Consider the following 18,295-nt stretch of genomic DNA (forward strand, 5'->3'; position numbering starts at 1 on the left):
AAATTCCACTGCTCTTCAACAGTAGCCCCGAGCTTTGGAGACCAGCTTCAACCCTTCTCTATTATTAGTGTCATTAGATCTGCAAACTGGTTACTCCACCTACAGTAAATCAGATAATGTTCTGTAACTAAAAGACTCATAAACACACTTCACAAATACAAATATACAATCTTTTTTTCTATGAGTGACGTCACTTTAACCTGGAAAATATGTGCTGGAAGAGAATGGGAACCCAAATAGTTTCACCTCTACAGCATTGTAAGTTCCAGTAGACATCAGTAAGCTCGGCTCTCATAACAATTGACATTATTCCCTTCAGCAAAAGGTTACAGGTACTCTTTATACAACTAAATGCCCTTCATAATGGCTGAAAAAAAATTTTATGTTAGAAGTATGGTACTGGTAATGAATAAATTTATTATTAGCACGACATAAAATTATACAGGATTAGTTAAAGTCACGCATCACCTGAATAACTTTTGATGCAAGCGGTTCAGTGACATGAAACTTGGTGCATGGGGATTGCCATATACTAGGAACTCAGTAATGGTATTACCGATTTTTTTCTACTTTCGGAACTCCTACTTTCTTATTTGAAATCTAATACCCAATATATGTTTATATTTTCGAATAATCCTCATTAAAATTCTTTGATAAAGGACCTACACTAGAAACTTCGGAACAAATTTATTGTTGCTAAATCAAGAAAACAGAAAAGTGTATCGAATAATAAAATGCTTCTTGCTTAACAAAACCAAAACAAAGGTAGCACACCGTGTAAATTCTGTCTTCAAACTGGTAGCTGTCAGCTGCTTCCATACGGAGATTATTAATTAATAAGGGTTTAATGGGATTTATACCTAGAATAACTATATCATGGTTTTTATTAAGATCTTGTAATATAGCTGCTCCACCTTCATTGAATTTATTGGGTGAAATTAGACTATTAAATAGTTTACAATATGCCAGTCAATCATAGAAACCACTTAAGGCATGACCCGGTCGAGGTGGGTTCTTCCAAGTTGGTGACCGGGGGGTGCAATGGTGGCTCTCGTACTCTTCTTTTCTACCATTTATGGATTACCATCACCCACCCCATTTCGCTCACTCGCCTTTTTCATCTCTATCTCTCTCACTGCCAGCCACCATTGTATGCCCTCCATATCATCACAGCCATTTTCACCTTTCCATCCCCGCTGTCAGTTTTTTGCCACGTCCGCCTACATGACAGGATTTGTTACTAATGCCTGGTGAGGCACATACTTCTTCCTCTTCTAGATATTTATATTCATTCTTAGGGTAAGATTCTTAGGCTTATAACTCCCGTCTCACCAGTGGGGATCTTTTCTATCTCCGAGCGCGACTTCCAAATTGTGTTGCCCGTCAGGGTGCCCAGCAACGAAGCAATAGTGGACCCTTCATACTGCCCCTATATGCAAGTTTAGGTGCCGAGCCCAGACCAGAGGTCAAGCACACTCACGTACAGCCCTCAATGGGGGCCCGGGACGATTTAGACGTCCCAGTGAACGACTCTGCTCGCTGGGGCGGATATATTGCTCTGACGTGTTACAGCTGACTTATGGGTGTCGCAGTAATCAACCACAAGTCCCATGAAGCTGCATGCTGTCTCAGATTGCTCCGGTACTCCAGTGGTTGTGTTCAGTGTAGAGTGGGGAGCCACGGGTAGTTATTTCCATGGTAGGGGCATAAAACTGCGACACGCCTCTGGTGTAAGACTTGCCATTAGGTGTGTAATGTCCATTTTGAAGGGTAACTTGCATGAGGTGGGTTGCTTGGGATCAGGCTGTGGGGGGGGGGGGGTCCTCATAGCCGGCACAGACCGCGAAGAATTTTTAGGAGTCTTTTTCTTTCGCCCCCCCCCCCGGTGGCAGGACGACGCCGGTAGGAGGGACCAGTTTAAATGTCCTTGCGCTCTTCTCCCCCTCCCTCAGAAAAACTTAACAAAAACCAAGACAGGAATAGACACGACTGGTGGTTATATGACGAAAATTGCAATGGAATTGGATGCTGAGAAAGTAACTGTTATAGTGCCGCCTCCAAAATTTATTGGTATCACCTTGGACGGAACAGAAAAGACTATGAAACACATCAGTCCATTTTATGTGAGACGTGCACTCGACGGACCCGTTGGGAAGGTCAAAAATGCAACTGGACTACGCAACGGTTGTTTCCTCATCGAGACTATATATCCAAAGCAGAGTGAGACGCTGTTGAAAGCCAAGTTCCTAGGGTCTTACCCTATTAAAGTCGAACGGCACTCCTCGCTGAACACCACGCGGGGAGTAGTGCATACGGATTCTCTGGACGGTATGTCTGATGAAGAGATCCAACTAGAGCTGGCGCAGCAGCCCATCGTGTCCAAGGCTAACTGTTTATTACGTAAGCAGGACGGACAGACTGTTCCGCTGAGCACTGTCTTTTTGACCTTCGAAAAGCCTGTCCTACCAGAATGCATCCTTGTCGGGTACGAGCGTGTCCCAGTTCGTGCGTATGTGCCGAACCCAATCCGGTGCTTTAGGTGCCAACGGTTCGGACATACGCAAAAACGTTGCACAAACAACATCGTATGTGCAAAGTGCGGCGGTGCTGACCATGGGGATTCCCCATGTGCCAGCGTCGAGCACTGTGTGAATTGTTCTGGAGACCATGCCTTCAACACTAAAAATTGCCTGATGTATACAGTAGAGAAGGATATTCAAGAGCTTCGAGTCTGAGGAAATATTACTTTTTTCGAGGCGCATAAGCGTATTTTCGATCAACAGAAAAAGGCGACAGGAAAGTCTTATTCATCAGTATTGCATAAGGCAACATAAGGAATTGATGCATCTACGCAGATGCCACCTCTTGCAAGTATGTCTGGGAAGCGAATTGAGACCGCAACCCAGAACGTTAAAAAAATATGAATTATTGCAGACTTCTGTTAATCATTCAATTAGACCTTGCGAACTAATTCATATGTAGCTTACTTTGCGCGAGATCTATTCCGAGAATAACGGGGCCATAAACCCGGGAGCACGTAGTGGAAACCCTGTGACTAGTTTTCTACAGCTTCGGTGGCGTTTTGTCTCGTCCACATTGAGGGAGAATCAATAGTTCTTCCTCAAATTTAACAACCTCTTATTCAGTAACTATTGTGAGGAGGATCGTAATTTTTGTCGACATCGATAGGAAAACTAATGAAGAATAATTTATTTCTCTGTCCTATTTCACTAGGGTGGACTCTTCGTGTAAATTTAATTTTATAAACCTCTAATTTCAAGGGAGTACACGATGCGCGTTAGTTGTAATACGACGCCAGAGAATAGCTCGTATAGCGAGACACCGAGTTCGTTGACCTCTTACATCTGTATCACTAGAAGTGTCTCTTACTGGCATGTTGTCTGACTGCTGGAACTTCATTTGCTAATTAACCGCGCATTTAATCATAAAACGTAATATAGGTTTTCAATTGATTTTTTTGTACTCTGTTGTCCCTTTCAATCTCCAAGGTTATTTCACTTCCATCCCATATATGTATACACACACACACACACACCACCACGTAGCTCAGTCGACTAAGGTGTTTACTGCCACCCAAAGTTGCACTCGGCCGCGGGTTCGATTCCCGCTTCAGATGGTTATGTGATTGAGTTTTCCGTGGTTTTCCCAACCGTAAGACATGTTATGTAATCTCTGGCGAATCCTTGGCCTCATTTCGCCAAATATCTCGCTATAATCAATCCCATTGACGCTAAAATAATAATCCCGTAGTTGATAGAGCGACGTTAAATAACCAAGTAAATATATATATATATATATATATATATATACTTACTTACTGGCTTTTAAAGAACGCGGAGGTTCATTGCCACCCTCACATAAGCCCCTATCCTGAGCAAGATTAATCCAGTCCCTACCATCATATCCCACCTCCCTCAAATCCATTTTAATAATATCTTCCCATCTACGTCTCGGCCTCCCCAAAGGTCTTTTCCCCTCTGGCCTCCCAACTAATACTCTACCCGTATATGCATTTCTGGATTCGCCCATACGTGCCACATGCCCTGCCCATCTCAAATGTCTGGAGTTAATGTTCCTAATAATGTCAGGTGAAGGATACAATGCGTGCAGCTCTGCGTTGTGTAACTTTCTCCATTCTCCTGTAACTTCATCCCTCTTAGCCCCTAATATTTTCCTAAGAACCTTATTCTCAAAAACTCTCAATCTCTGTTCCTCTCTCAAAGTGAGAGTCCAAGTTTCACAGCCATACACAACAACCGGCAATATAACTGTTTTATAAATTCTAACTTTCAGATTAAAAAATATATATATATATATATATATATATATATATATATATATATATATACAATTTTACAAGTATATGCAATACATATTTTAATTTCATCATACACACGCTTATGCAGACTAATAAAATTTTATATTAATTTCAGAATCGCAAATAGTGTTGAGAAGATTGTGTCACAAGAATGCATCGCAGATTGTGAAGAAAACTTGACACAATGCCATAGCCACAGACCACACGTTTCAAATATTTGTGACCTGAGCTGTAATTCTTTCAACTGTAATATTGGCAACGACGTTTTTATAACACCGGAATCCCTGAAACATCATTTCCATATACACACAACCAAAACGTCCTTCAAATGCGATGTATGTGGGAAGTGTTTCACAAATTCACGGAATTTGGAGATACATGCGGGCATACACACAGGCGAAAAGCCATTCAAACGCAATGTTTCTGGAAACAGTTTCTCAGAAGTGGGTAACCTCAAGATACACTCCCGCCTACACACGGCCGAGCGACTATTTAAATGTGATGAATGTGGAAAGTGTTTCTCAAAGAAAGCAGTTTTAAAAAGACATGCGCTCATACACACAGGCGAAAGGCCATTCAAATGTGATGTTTGTGGAAAGTGTTACACAGAATCTACCAACCTCAAAATTCATTTGCGCCTACACACGGGAGAGAGACCATATAAATGTGACGAATGCGGAAAGTGTTTCTCAAAGAAGGCAGTTTTAAAAAGGCATGCATTCGTACATACAGGCGAAACGCCATTCAAATGTGATGTCTGCGGAAAGTGTTTCTCTGAATCCGCAAACCTCAAGATTCATTTCCGCTTACACACAGGAGAGAGACCATTTAAATGTGATCAATGTGGAAAGTGTTTCTCCAAGAAGGCTGTTTTAAAAAGGCACGCTCTTATACACAAAGACGAAAGACCATTCAAATGTGATGTCTGTGGATGGTGTTTCTCAGAATATTCAGTTTTAAACAGACATGTGCGTATTCACACGGGTCAGAGACCGTTCAAATGCAATGTTTGTGGGAAATATTTCTCAGAAGCGGGTAACCTCAAGATTCACTCCCGGCTACACACGGGCGAGAGGCCATTTCAATGTGATGAATGTGGAAAGTGTTTCTCGAAAAAGGCAGTTTTGAAGAGGCATGCTTTCTTACACACAGGCGAAAGGCCATTCAAATGTGAAGTCTGTGGAAAGTGTTTCTCAGAATCCGCTAAGCTCAAGATTCACTTCCGCCTACACACAGGAGAGAAACCATTTAAATGTGATGCTTGTGGAAAGTGTTTCTCAAAGAAGGCAGGTTTAAAAAGTCATGTACGCGTACACGCAGGGGAACGGCCATTCAAATGTGAAGTCTGTGGAAAGTGTTTCTCGGTATCGGGTTACCTCAAAATTCACGCCCGTCTACACACGGGAGAGAGGCCATTTCATTGCGATGAATGTGGAATGACGTTTTCAATGAGAGCAGTTTTGAAAAGGCATGTACTCAAACATATAGGCGAAAGACCATTCAAATGCGATATCTGTGGAAAGTGTTATTCAGAACCACGCAACCTCAAGATTCACTCCCGCCTACACATTGGGAAGGGACCTTTGACATAAAATCTATGTGAAAAGAATCATTGTGAATCGGGAAGTCTTTAAAAAAAAATAAATTCCTACACTCAACCGAAAGGACTTTCAAAAGTGGTATCTGGGAAATGTTTCACATGTAGAGATAAAATGATTAGGTGTATGCAGTTACACTCACCAATTGTGATTTATAAGCCTTACTTCATCATCTGCATTGGAAGATCCTTGTTAGCTGTGAGGTGTGAATTCTAGCAATTTCATATCTCATATTTTCATTTAAACGAAGAAAAAAAAACAGACATAGTGAATGCAACTAGTAACACACGAACTTAAGCCACACATGAACTTAAACCTAACTACAAGCGGCTACCTGCACTTTCATTATATGGCCTTGACAACGGGATTCTTCCAGTATGCAGCCACACTCAGTGGCCCGTATTTGAACCACAGTATGTATGCGTTCATTCATGATTGCAACATTTGTAACAGTGTTTTCTCGCCATACTACATGACCTAATAGTTCAGTGTTTGTTGCGAGAAATTGGAAAAAATATATAATTATTTGCAACATACACAATTTTATGTATTAAAACAGTAACAATGAAAATTAGATTTTAGTTGTACCTACATTGTTTGTAGGAATTTTCATATTAGATCATAACTCCATTGAATTTGCTCACAGAATTGTTACATAGTTTTGCGATAAATTCTGTTACGTGCAATGTATAATCAGAAATAAAAATGCAGGACAAGATTTTATTGTTTACTAAAAGAAATAAGGTTCAATATTTCATTTTTTAATATGTTACCTACATATTATTCAGAGACAATACATCCATCTTATTCCCCACCTTTTTTGACGCGGAAGCACAAAAACTTTCGGCTAGGTAACTATTGCAGAACAACATGAATTTTGTATGTGTTTGTGTTCTTGAGTTTTGTAATTAGACTACATATAATGAACATTTGTCCTTTTACAAAGTTTGGTGACGTCCATCAATATTAGTTGTGAGGTCATACAATTTTGTACGTAATATAATTGATTTCAATACCAGTTTACATTTATTATGTTGTGCATCGCAATATAAGATAAAGAAAACAAATATCACTCTTTTTGTCTTACATCTCACAAATCACTTTAGTCTGGTAATTAGTATATGTTAGACTAACTTTTATTAATGTGATTGAAATTGCTGAGAAAGTCAATCAGTAACCTCCAGTTGGTGAGGTGCTTAGAGGAAAAGTCATGTTATATACACTTTATATTGAGAGTCAATGAACCGATTATGTCTTCTAAATTAAGGAAGTGTAAATTGTTAAAGTCTTGTGCCAGTTGCGATTCCAAAACACTTAGATATCACACATTTCTACAATATTAGATTTTTGTTTAAATTTATAATTTCCATAAGCTGTTGGATATTGATAATTTGGCCCACTTTACATCCAAATGGGGAAATTTACAAAGTTTCTACACTAAATTTACAAGTCATATTGGGAAGGTTCAGATAATTTTATAATCAAGATTCATTAAAAAGTATGTTTAATTCCATCGATGACATCAATTATAACATCTTAAAACAAAACTCTTTATATGTTATATGATGTGCATTTTGTATTACCGTTCTCGCAAAACACAATGGCATCATCAGGTACTTTAGTTTGCAATAACCTAACCTCAATTGTGTACATGCGATGAGCTGAAACAAAGATGTAATCGTATAAAATACATACAAGTTAAAATTAATATTAAAGGCTTAAAAATTATTAAACTAAATACTATCTACGAGTTTTTATTTACTTACTGTGTAAACATCAATTCAACTTCAATTTTAAATAGTAATTATAGATTTGCTTTATGAAACATGGTTATAATGTGTTTCTAATAATTGACAAATTTTGGAATGATTGAGATGTGTGTAAGTATAAACTGGTGTACAGGGAATTTTTACACGTTTTGCATCATTTTGATGTATAAATTATTCTTTCATCATGTCAGATTATGTATTCGTTTTTTTCTCTTGTACGGAGAAGGAACCGAAAGGGTTACACTTGCAATCTGAACCTTATTGTGCTTACCACTCCTATTCTGTGAATGACTGGGTAGTCTGTATAACTATAGCAGTCTATTATAAAATGGCTCGTTGGCCTCAGTTTGTTTCTGTGAAATGTGCATGTTCTAGTGGTGTCAGAAACATGGGATCAGTTGAGACTGAAAATGTTACAAGTGAAAGTAATATCTCTAAGCTGCGGATTTATCCTTAATCTGAAGACGCAAGCTTTTAGGTTACATATCTATTTTAAGACATTGTGACTATTATATGCGAATTCAGTAGTGCCTATAATTGCCTATTTCACTAGTAAATGCCTATTTTCATATAAATGCCTAAAAGTTGCCTAAATATCCGTACTATATATTATATTTCAAATTTATTGACTATTCTATCAATATTTCTTTAATCTGTAATTTGTTTCCTTTTTACCCAGCAGAGGGCAGTGCTGCCACACAACTATCGATAATTTATGTGTTACGTCTTACTGCCACAGAGCGCGGAGAAATCGAATAATTTAAATTCTACCAATAAGAAAAAATGTATTTCAAAGCCGCGTGAATCATTGGTGGACGGTGGTATAGTCCCGTCGCTCTTATTTCCGACAGCCAATCACGTTGCAGATCGGCTACATTTAAACGTTCGCACCTTGTGATTCGCTTCTGATGACGTTATACACTTCCTAAGGCTCGATAAATACTTAAAATAATCACCCGCCATTTTTGCTCTTTCGTTGGTGTTCGCTAAAGCAGACGAGGACGTTATTCGCCGCTTAATTATTTCCTCAACTACAGTGCGATTGATTTATCATCATGGGAGCTACGATATGATGATGTTTAACGGTGCGACAAATAGATTCCTCGTCTGGTAGTTCGGCAACGAAAGAACAAAAATGGCGAACGATACTGCTACCTAGACTTTATAGAGCCTTCACTTCCTAAAGCGTAAGCAAAGAGGAGGAGTCACGTCGAAAATAACAGCGACACGACTATAGTTGACTAGGGTTGTTTTAAACTGTGTATCCGTTTTGTGAGTTTAGTATGGAGTTGAGTTTTCTGCTGTGATACGTGAAATATACGTGGAGACATGACAAAGCAAAAGTCATCAAGAGAATATGTTCAGAAACAATGAAAAGAAGAAATAGGAAAGAAAGAAGCTGCATATAGGAAACGGATTAATACTAGGAGAGTAGAAGATCATGTCGAATACAAAAAATGGAGAGCAATAGTCACGAGATTAACAAGAAACACAAAAGAGAAAGTTGGGATCAATTTGTAAGTAGACTGGAACGAGATATTATGGGCGCTAAAAGATATGGCTTCAAAATATTCAAACAGTTAAAACCGGAAGAAAATGATAGGGCCAGAATAAATCCTATACAGAGTAAACAGTGGGAACAATATTATAAAAGTGAATTATATGAGGATCAAGTTGTGGTAACGGAAGAGACTCAAGTATTGAACGAATAAAATCAAACAACTATGAAAGAATTGGAAAGAGTACTAAAGGAATCAAAAAAACAGGAAAGCTCCTGGAAAAGATAATATTAAATATGGAAATATGGAGGCAAGAAACTAAAACTAAGAATGGTACAACTAATGAATGATATCTGGAATTCAGGAAAAATGCCGGAAGAATGGTCTGAAGCAATAATAATCAATATAAATAATAAAGGTAACAAGAATGAATGTAATACTTACAAAAGGATTACTTTGTTAAATACAGCATATAAGATTTATGCAAATATTATAAAAAAGAAACTTCAACCAATTGCTGAGAATATAATAGGAGAAGATCAAAACGGCTTCAGAAAGGGCAGATCACGTACTGATGCAAGCTTTATCATCAAACAAATATTAAAGAATAGAAAAGAATATAATCTAGAAACCAGTTTAGTGTTTGTAGATTATGAAAAGCCTTATGATAGAGTGGACCGAAGAAATTTATGGACTATTTTGGAAGAATATAAAATACCAAAAAAATTTATTAATTCCATTAAGGCACTGTACCACAAAACGAAAATTAACCTTGCTCAAGATACTGTACAACAAAAAAGATAAGTGTTACAATAAAATTCAAAATAATAACTGCAGGTCATTTTAAAATAAATCTGTTGGATGTAAATTATTTCTTAATTTATTAGGACCATAAAGGTATTGTTACAAGCGATAGATTGAATCATTTTTATCTTAATAATTTAATGTAGGATGATTATTTCGGGAATTGTTATGCTCTAAATTGTGAGGATATTTTAATACTTTTTAAAAATATAAATTTGGATTATGTTTCCAGCTAGTCTTAAAAAGAGTAATTCAGAGAGACAGAGGCCTCAGCATATTTATTGACACATGCCAGAATTATTAAATATGAAAAAAAAAAGTTCTTGCACTAACATACTGTTTATAAAGTAACCAAATCTTAAGAAATACAGTATACTGTATGTACCGGTATTCTATATAAAGGCATAGGAGTGAATATAAATCTGTTTTAAGGAATTCCTATTTAAGATTCCTGCTATAGGAACATGACAAAATAAATACAACGCAGCATAGAAGCTAATTTAACTCTTTATCGAGTATTATCGATGAGATGTGTTATGAAAGTAGACCGAATCATATAATATAAATGTATAAAGAGGTCGAATATAAATAAATTAATTTCAATGTATGTAGTATCAAAACTGAAAGCGGTAACTAGTCTATGAATGAGGTCTTAACAAGTATGAATAAAATGGACTCTTGACACTAGACACACATTTGGCTTCAGTCATAACTAGGACTTCAAAGAATTTATGGTGGCTCACCTGTCAGGCAAAAACCTGAATAGTCAGCATTGTCGAACTATAGAAGCGCGATTAAAAAGTATTTTTTTCCCTACCATTACATATGATTGCTTTTTCCAGGTCCTGGTAATAACATTATTAAATTAATTATTCCACGTATTTGGGTGGTGTATTTCTTTGTTTCTGACATAATTTCTGAGAGTTTCTCTTTTAGACTTCAATAGATAAATACAACTTTCAATGGACAATGAACGTGTTACTCTAATGGAACTCTAAGAATCAGAGCATTAATGTTTTCTTTTTTTTTTTTTTTTTTCATGCCCTTTATTTTTTGTTGCAAATAATATCATGCTATTGGATAATTATACATGCACCTTCCTAATAAAATAGGCATATATTTCACTGGTCTCAGAAGTAAAATTAAATGTATAATATCTTCTCCGTGCAAAATATTTACTGAAAATTATTGTAGGATATCAATAGAAATACCACTTCTCAGGCAAGGTTATTCGTGGATGACTGTATAATGTATAGAAAAAATTAGTGATAAATCTTATATCACCGCCTATCACAACTATCTTGACGTTATTCAAAACTGGACTACAACAAATAAATTTTAAAATCAATGTGGGCTAAAGTAAATCAATATGTATCCTTCTGTACAACACAAAACTAAATTCGTCTCTCATACCAATGACATGGATCACCAGTGCCACAAGTAAACACTTAGGTACTGTATATATTTTAGTAACAAACGGGTTTAAATAAGTCACTAATATCACTACAAGGTTAGCCTGGAAAGCACTACATTTCTCTATGTGTAGGCTATTCTTAAGAAAGCTAACCGAAAGTCAAAAGAATTACCCTTGTTCGGTCCACTGCTGTGGAGTAATGGTAGGCACATCTGACCGTAAAATGAATGGGCCCGGGTTCAAATTCTGGTTGGGGCAAGTTATCTGGTTGAAGTTTTCCTCAATTGTAAGGCGAATGTCATGTAATCTGTGGCGAATCCTCGACCTCATCTGGCCAAATATCATTTCGCTATCATCAATCCCATCGACACTAAATAATCTAGTAGTTGATACATCGTTAAATAATCAATTTAAAAAAAGACGTCAAATAAGCAGATGAAGTTACAAAAGCTTGTGGTAGCGAATAATTTAAAGAAAGGGAAGTACTATAAATGGCAGAAAAAGTGGATAGCCTATATTGGAGTATTTGTCACATGACATAACACAGGAGATATCACCACATATGGTTGTAAGCAACCGTGGATATTTTAAATCTGAAAGTTTATTTTAGTTAATCAAGTGTTTTATATACTAAGAACTGTAGGCACAGTGTATAAATCTTTATATGCATTTTAAACAGTTAGTAATCAACTTAACATAAATGTTCGTGTGTCACAATATAATTCGTAATAGGTATTTTAGTTGTTAATGGCAATGTTATTTTTATTAAAGTTCGTGATTTAGCAGTTACATGTACTACACAAGTGTCTTTATTGTTTAGAAAACAACTGAATGCATTTATGTCATTTGGCACAATAATGTGAACATTTCCCATTCTGGAAATAAATTGTGACAAGAAAATGTTCATGTGTCACACCATATAATGTTTCATATTTTTTAAATGATTAATTATTTCTTTTCATTAAGAATTTGTGTTTATATTTTGGAATGCTTACGTTAGAAGGCAGTAATATCTTTTTCATGAACTGCTAGCTATTTAATCAAATATCCTACGAAGATCATAGTTAGTTACTTCGAAAATGTTACGTGAGTCATTATGGAATGACCCATTAGTATTGTTACAAATTAAAAAACCTGAAATTGTTAGAATGGGATCAGGAGTTGTGATAAAAAATGTAATGTTGTAGGCCTACAGCAACATGACTATTTTAATCCAGTTTCTAATAGTTTGAAGACCTTTTGAGTTAAACAGTATTGAAAATATGAATCTCAAACAATAGCTGCAGATTGATAATAAGTCCGTACTGGTACTGAGAATTATTACAAGAATTTTTAGTTGATTTGTTTGAGAGTATACCAAATAGAGCCGGTCAAATACGCATTCAGTCTTGCTCGGATCTCGCTCCCGAAGCTCTCCATTCCCATTGCTTCCACAATGGCACTGCGGAGGAGTGGGAGGGGAATGCCAAGGACTGCGCGGGAGTAGAATGCAAGCGGGAGCGAGCGGGAGTCCCGTTGTCTCGCATTTCACATAAGTAGAGAAGTACAGTACAGTCTTCATAAATAAAATAATGTGTACAATGGCTGCGGAAGCTAAAGAAAGTGTATTGAATAAACTAGCTGATGGAACTTACATTCTACTAGATAAACTGGGTGTAAGTCGGGGTAGCAGTAGCTGGGAGAACTTCAGGGTAAGCATTTTATGAATCCTTGGTGCTTAAATTGTAGCATAGAATTTACGGAAATTAAGTTTGCTGTATTTTACTTTGACTAATTATTTCGAAATAATATTCCTCTTGTAATCATGAGATTTTGTATTATTTTGAATGCTAAAAGCCACGGAGATATTTCACTTATAGAATACATTGTAATTTATATATTTTTTTAAAGATTTCAGTTGGTAGTTCAAAAGGACACAAATGCTCCTGTTAGCTATGTTCATTGTCAAAGAGAGGGTTGCAACACATTGCTTATTTATAACGGTAGCACTTCGGGAATGTTGAGACATAAATGTAAAGAAAACAGGCATTCATCAAAGAACGAAGTTTCTAAGGCTGCTAGAACACCGGTTAGAGACAAATGTGTGTCTATGTGTGCAATGGACCTCTGTCCCTTCAATATTGTCAGCAGCGAGGGGTTCATTAATCTGTCTCAAGAATTAATTAATACAGGTGCCAAATATGGACAGATCAGTGCTAAAGATGTTTTGCCTTCCTCGAGGACTGTGTCTCGACATATCCGAGATCTGGCTGACCAAGTCAGACATAAAATGATTCCTAAAGTAAAGGAAGCTATTAATAGAGATCAATGTGCAATGACATGCGATCTCTGGACTGACAATTATCGGAAGATTCATTACCTGACAATCACATCGTCCTATATAGAGGAGTGTGAGGATAAATGGGAGTTAAGGAACAACGTGCTCCTCACGACAAAATTCCCAGAGGTCACTAAAACTGGTGCAAACATTCTCACGGAAATATATGAGCAAATGGCGGAGCTCGATATTACTCCCACAGTTACAAAACGTTACCTTTGTGACAGACCAGGGACCCAATATTAAGAAAGCTCTGGAAAATCACAAACGATGTCCCTGTATTATGCATTGCATTAATACAGTATTAAGACACACACTGAATGAGAAGTTCTTAAGTGATGAAATTCCTGATGTGTTTCATTCCATCCAGACCGCATGTAAAGTCGTTGGCTTTATGAAACGCTCCGGTTTAGTCACTAGACTAGAAAAATCATTGCTTCCTGACATCGAGACCAGGTGGAATAGTGTTTATATGATGTTAGATTCGTTCCATAACCAGAGAGATCAGATAAAGAATATTTTGAAAGATGTAATGAAGGAAGAAAAGATGACATTTTACCACGGAGAAATAATGGAAAACATAACTAATTTCTTGAAGATTTTCAAAGAGGCCACAGATGACTTGGAAGGCGCAAAAGAACCGACCTTGCCATTTGTTGTACCATGGGTTTTTAAATTGTTTGATTCCTGCGAAATAACTGCTGATGATGATGAGATCATGAGGAAATTAAAGAAACGGACAGAAACGTTCATAAATGTAAAACTTCTGAATGAACTGCATGATAGACATTACTTGGCCACTTTCCTTCACCCCTCTTTCAAGGAACTTTTAGTTCTGAGTGAAGATAAAAGAGAGGAAATTCACGAAAATGTCCGAAAGATCTTAAATACAGTAAAAATAGTGGAAGTGAATGAGGATCCCTTGCCCTCTCCCTCAAAGAAATTTCGAAAATGGCGCTCTGCCACATCAAATCACAGAGACGAGCTGGAAAAGTACATGAGCATGAATACTACAGATGAAGATTGCAAAAATCTTCTGTCTTGGTGGAAGTTACATGCAGGCTCTTTCCCGAAACTTGCTAGATTAGGAAAAGAAGTTTTCTGCATTCCCGCAAGCAGTGCTGCAAGTGAAAGGAATTTTAGCAGGGCAGGACTGATTGTATCGGAGAAACAAAGCTCTATTGATCCTGATCGCGTAAATGATATATTAATTATTCATAATAATAAAAGAGCCAACTGAATGGATTTGAACAGTGATTTCGAAGTCTAATTGACAGGTAGCTTCTAAGTTCTCATTAACAAGATTATAATGTAGGAGTAAGTACAAAAGTGAGGAAAGGATACATTTATTTTCAATTTTTACACCCATATGTACAATAATAATATGTATTTAATATTAGGCCTACATTTTATTTACTAATTTCCATTGCATTGAATAAACTGTTTTGTTTTATTAGTTTGAATTAGTATTAGTGTATGTGTGAAGTTTTGTTTCAATTGCTGTGACTTGCTACTTATGGATACCTGTAATAATAACATTATTAATATTCATCACAGCCTGTGTAACCATACAACTGTGTGAATGTGATATTGTGCCTTATGTTTTGAATGATATTGTACTGGCCAAACTTAGACGACCCAGCACAGAGAAAGAAGTCACATCATCATGCTCTCGATGTTTATGTTATGCAGTTGGCCGCGTCCGATAACTCAATTGTTTTATAACAGCTTGCCAAAAATAGACGGCCTCAACAGGAGTAGAGAGGTCAGCTTATCTTGCCGCAAGAGATAACTACTAACGTCTCTGTTTAAAAAAAAAAACATCTTATTTGCCTCATCCCAGCGGCTGGTCTAATTCAGAGTCATAATGTGACAATGCTGCATAACTAACAGGCATGTACCGTATAATTTATTACGTTTTGGGTAAGGCACAAGTCAGCAGAGTGGTGTGCGTGAGGTCGCCTAACTTGGCAAGAACAATAAGCCTGTATATTACAAGTAAAAAAATAAATTATGTAGTAATGTAGACCTAAATAAAATCTTGTATTCCGAAAGCACTAAACGTGTGTTTAGAATTTACAGCAATTTATTTATTTAAATGTTTTATACATTTATAATTCAGTAATAATAATAATAATACATAATGTTTATTCGTTAAAGAAGGAATATACTTTCACTATTGAAAAACTTAGCAGCAGCAGCAGCAGCAGCAGTAGTAGTAGTTTTAATTTGCCTGGCAGAGTTAAGGCCATAAGGCCTTCTCTTCCACTCAAACAGGTTTCAATATACTTGAAACACAAAATCATGAAATACAAAATTATGTATGGCTGTCACCGCACGCTTCAACCTTTCCTATGTGGCACAAACACTGTATAACTTCGTCACCGTATTCGCTGCGGGAATCCCGGGACTTCTCATTGCCGAGCTCTTGTTACCAGTACACGAGACTCCTGTGGCAGCACTCCCTTTCAGCCGCTCTTGCTTACGTGAGCGAGCGGGAGTACGACGGTGTTTGACCGCCTTTAATACCAAAACTTATAAAATGTTCATTTATCACTACTCAACAATGTACCTATTTGCGACATCTGAAAGAATATCTACTTCAAAACGAATGTATTGTAGTTTGTGATATCTTTGATTATATGGTTCATGATACTGTTGCTATTCATCTATTCCATTGCTTCATGATTGACTTCTTAAAACAAACTATCTCGAAAACCTGAAAAGCTTCACTACTTTTCAGACGAAGCAGCATCACAATACAAAAATAATTCCAACTTCCTTAATCTTAGTCATAATGAGAAATAATTTAACATTAAGGCTGAGTGGAATTTTTTTTTCGCATCCTCACATGAGAAGAATGCATGTGATGGTGTGGAAGGAACAGCAAAATGTTTAGCAGAGGAAAAGATTCTGAAGAGTAGGTATCAATCAGCAAACACAATAAAGGGTGGGTACTCAACAATTTCACAGTTACAGTCTTGTAAATGAGACTAGAGTTTTTGTTAATTTTCAGAGGACCTGAGTATAAAATAATGGTAACAGTTGATGATGTGGATATCAACGACACTGTCGATTTTGTTGCATGCCAATACTGGAATTAATGATGAACAGGTTGTTTATTAGGAGTAGAAGGCAATGAAGTAAAAATAAGTTCTTTGGAACCACATGGATCTTCTCTGTCCTTCAAATATCCCCAATTTTCTGACATGTTTGCTGTGCACAAAATTACGATATTGACCAAAGTGGATCCTACAACAATAATAGGAAGAATTTATTGGCTAACAGAATCTGAAACTCAAAGAAGAAACAAGAATTCTTTTAAAATCAACAGAGAAGGAATGAGAGATTTGATAGTAGAAGTGCATATCAAATTGAAGCTCGTGATATTCCTTTTAAAATGGGGTGTAAAATGACACTATAGAACGTACAGAATCAGAAATATTCAAGATTGAAAGCGTCACTGTAAAGGAAAAAACCAAACACGATACAATGTTTCTAAAAAATATATTTTAATTGAGATCTTTGGTAAGAATGAATCCTGAAAGTTTCATTAAAATTCAAGGTGATCAGGTTGAATTCTTTAATTTTTTGCCTGGTTTGCCATGGAATGATCCTTATAGTAGGTGTTATTTGTAGTTCAGTCTTTATTTATACTGCTAGTTTTATCGCATTTATTTATGATTAAATCTTAATTTTACGTTTATTTTCATGCTTTAATTATTGTAATGCTATTGTAGATTATATATCACTGCCATATACTAGGGTTGCCAGATGTCCCAATATGACAGACATTCTCGATTTTCAAGAAATTTTCCCGTGTTCCACTCATGCCTGCCACAGGACACAGAATGTCCCATTTTTTAAGATATTACCCATTCCTAAACGAAACTGAAATTAGTGCACGAAGTGAAACAAATAAGTATAGTCGGACCATAGGATCTGTGCCCCGGTAAGATATGCAAACTGAACCCTAATTCCTTCTCAGCCTCGGTAATTTATTTCTCTCCCTACATTCCTGTCTCTCTCCCTTTCTGTCCCCCCACTACTCACAATTTTGGCCTTCTTGCGGAACAGTTTACAATATTTGCACTTTCAGTCCAGTGTTGTCAACTCAACATGAATATTGTAGCACGGAGTGGCGAAAGAAATATTATTAAGCAAGTACGTAATAGCATTTTGCGATGAAGAGAAACAGACAGGTCAATCTGTTTCCTACAAATCAGGCAACGAAAAGAGCAACTGATATCACAGGTGAGGCTTATTTTATTTCAATTGATTATGTATTAAAATTACTTACTTAACTTATACTAATAATACAACATTTTATGTAATTTATATAGACAGGTCAGAACTCCTAACAAAGAAAATCAGGAGAGAGGGAGTCTGTGCAGGAGATGAAAAGCTAGAATCACCAGAGAAGAACAGACCAAGTGAACTTTTAATTATTGTAGATGATATGAACCGATGTATTTTAAGAAGAACAATACAAGAATTTAATACCGTTCAGAAAGAAGTTTCAGCATTGAAGAAATTACTGAAGCTTGCGAGAGAA

General features: G+C 36.6%; 2 protein-coding genes across 2 annotated transcripts in view; one reads left to right on the plus strand and one right to left on the minus strand.

Annotated features, from left to right (window-relative positions):
• Nucleotides 1-7,655, plus strand: part of LOC138692776 (zinc finger protein 665-like) — a 42,633-nt gene extending 34,978 nt beyond the window's left edge. Inside the window, exon 5 of the mRNA XM_069815976.1 lies at nt 4,455-7,655. Coding sequence (XP_069672077.1) covers nt 4,455-5,931 — 1,477 coding nt within the window. The 3' untranslated portion in view covers nt 5,932-7,655. The remainder of the gene's footprint in view (nt 1-4,454) is intronic.
• The window catches only part of LOC138692778 (DNA ligase 1-like), a 64,811-nt gene continuing 46,556 nt past the window's right edge, over nt 41-18,295 (minus strand). Inside the window, exon 6 of the mRNA XM_069815979.1 lies at nt 41-99. Within this exon, the coding sequence (XP_069672080.1) occupies nt 48-99 (52 nt within the window). The 3' untranslated portion in view covers nt 41-47. The remainder of the gene's footprint in view (nt 100-18,295) is intronic.

The sequence above is a fragment of the Periplaneta americana genome, chromosome 17 (assembly GCF_040183065.1).
Source record: "Periplaneta americana isolate PAMFEO1 chromosome 17, P.americana_PAMFEO1_priV1, whole genome shotgun sequence".
NCBI lineage: Eukaryota > Metazoa > Arthropoda > Insecta > Blattodea > Blattidae > Periplaneta > Periplaneta americana.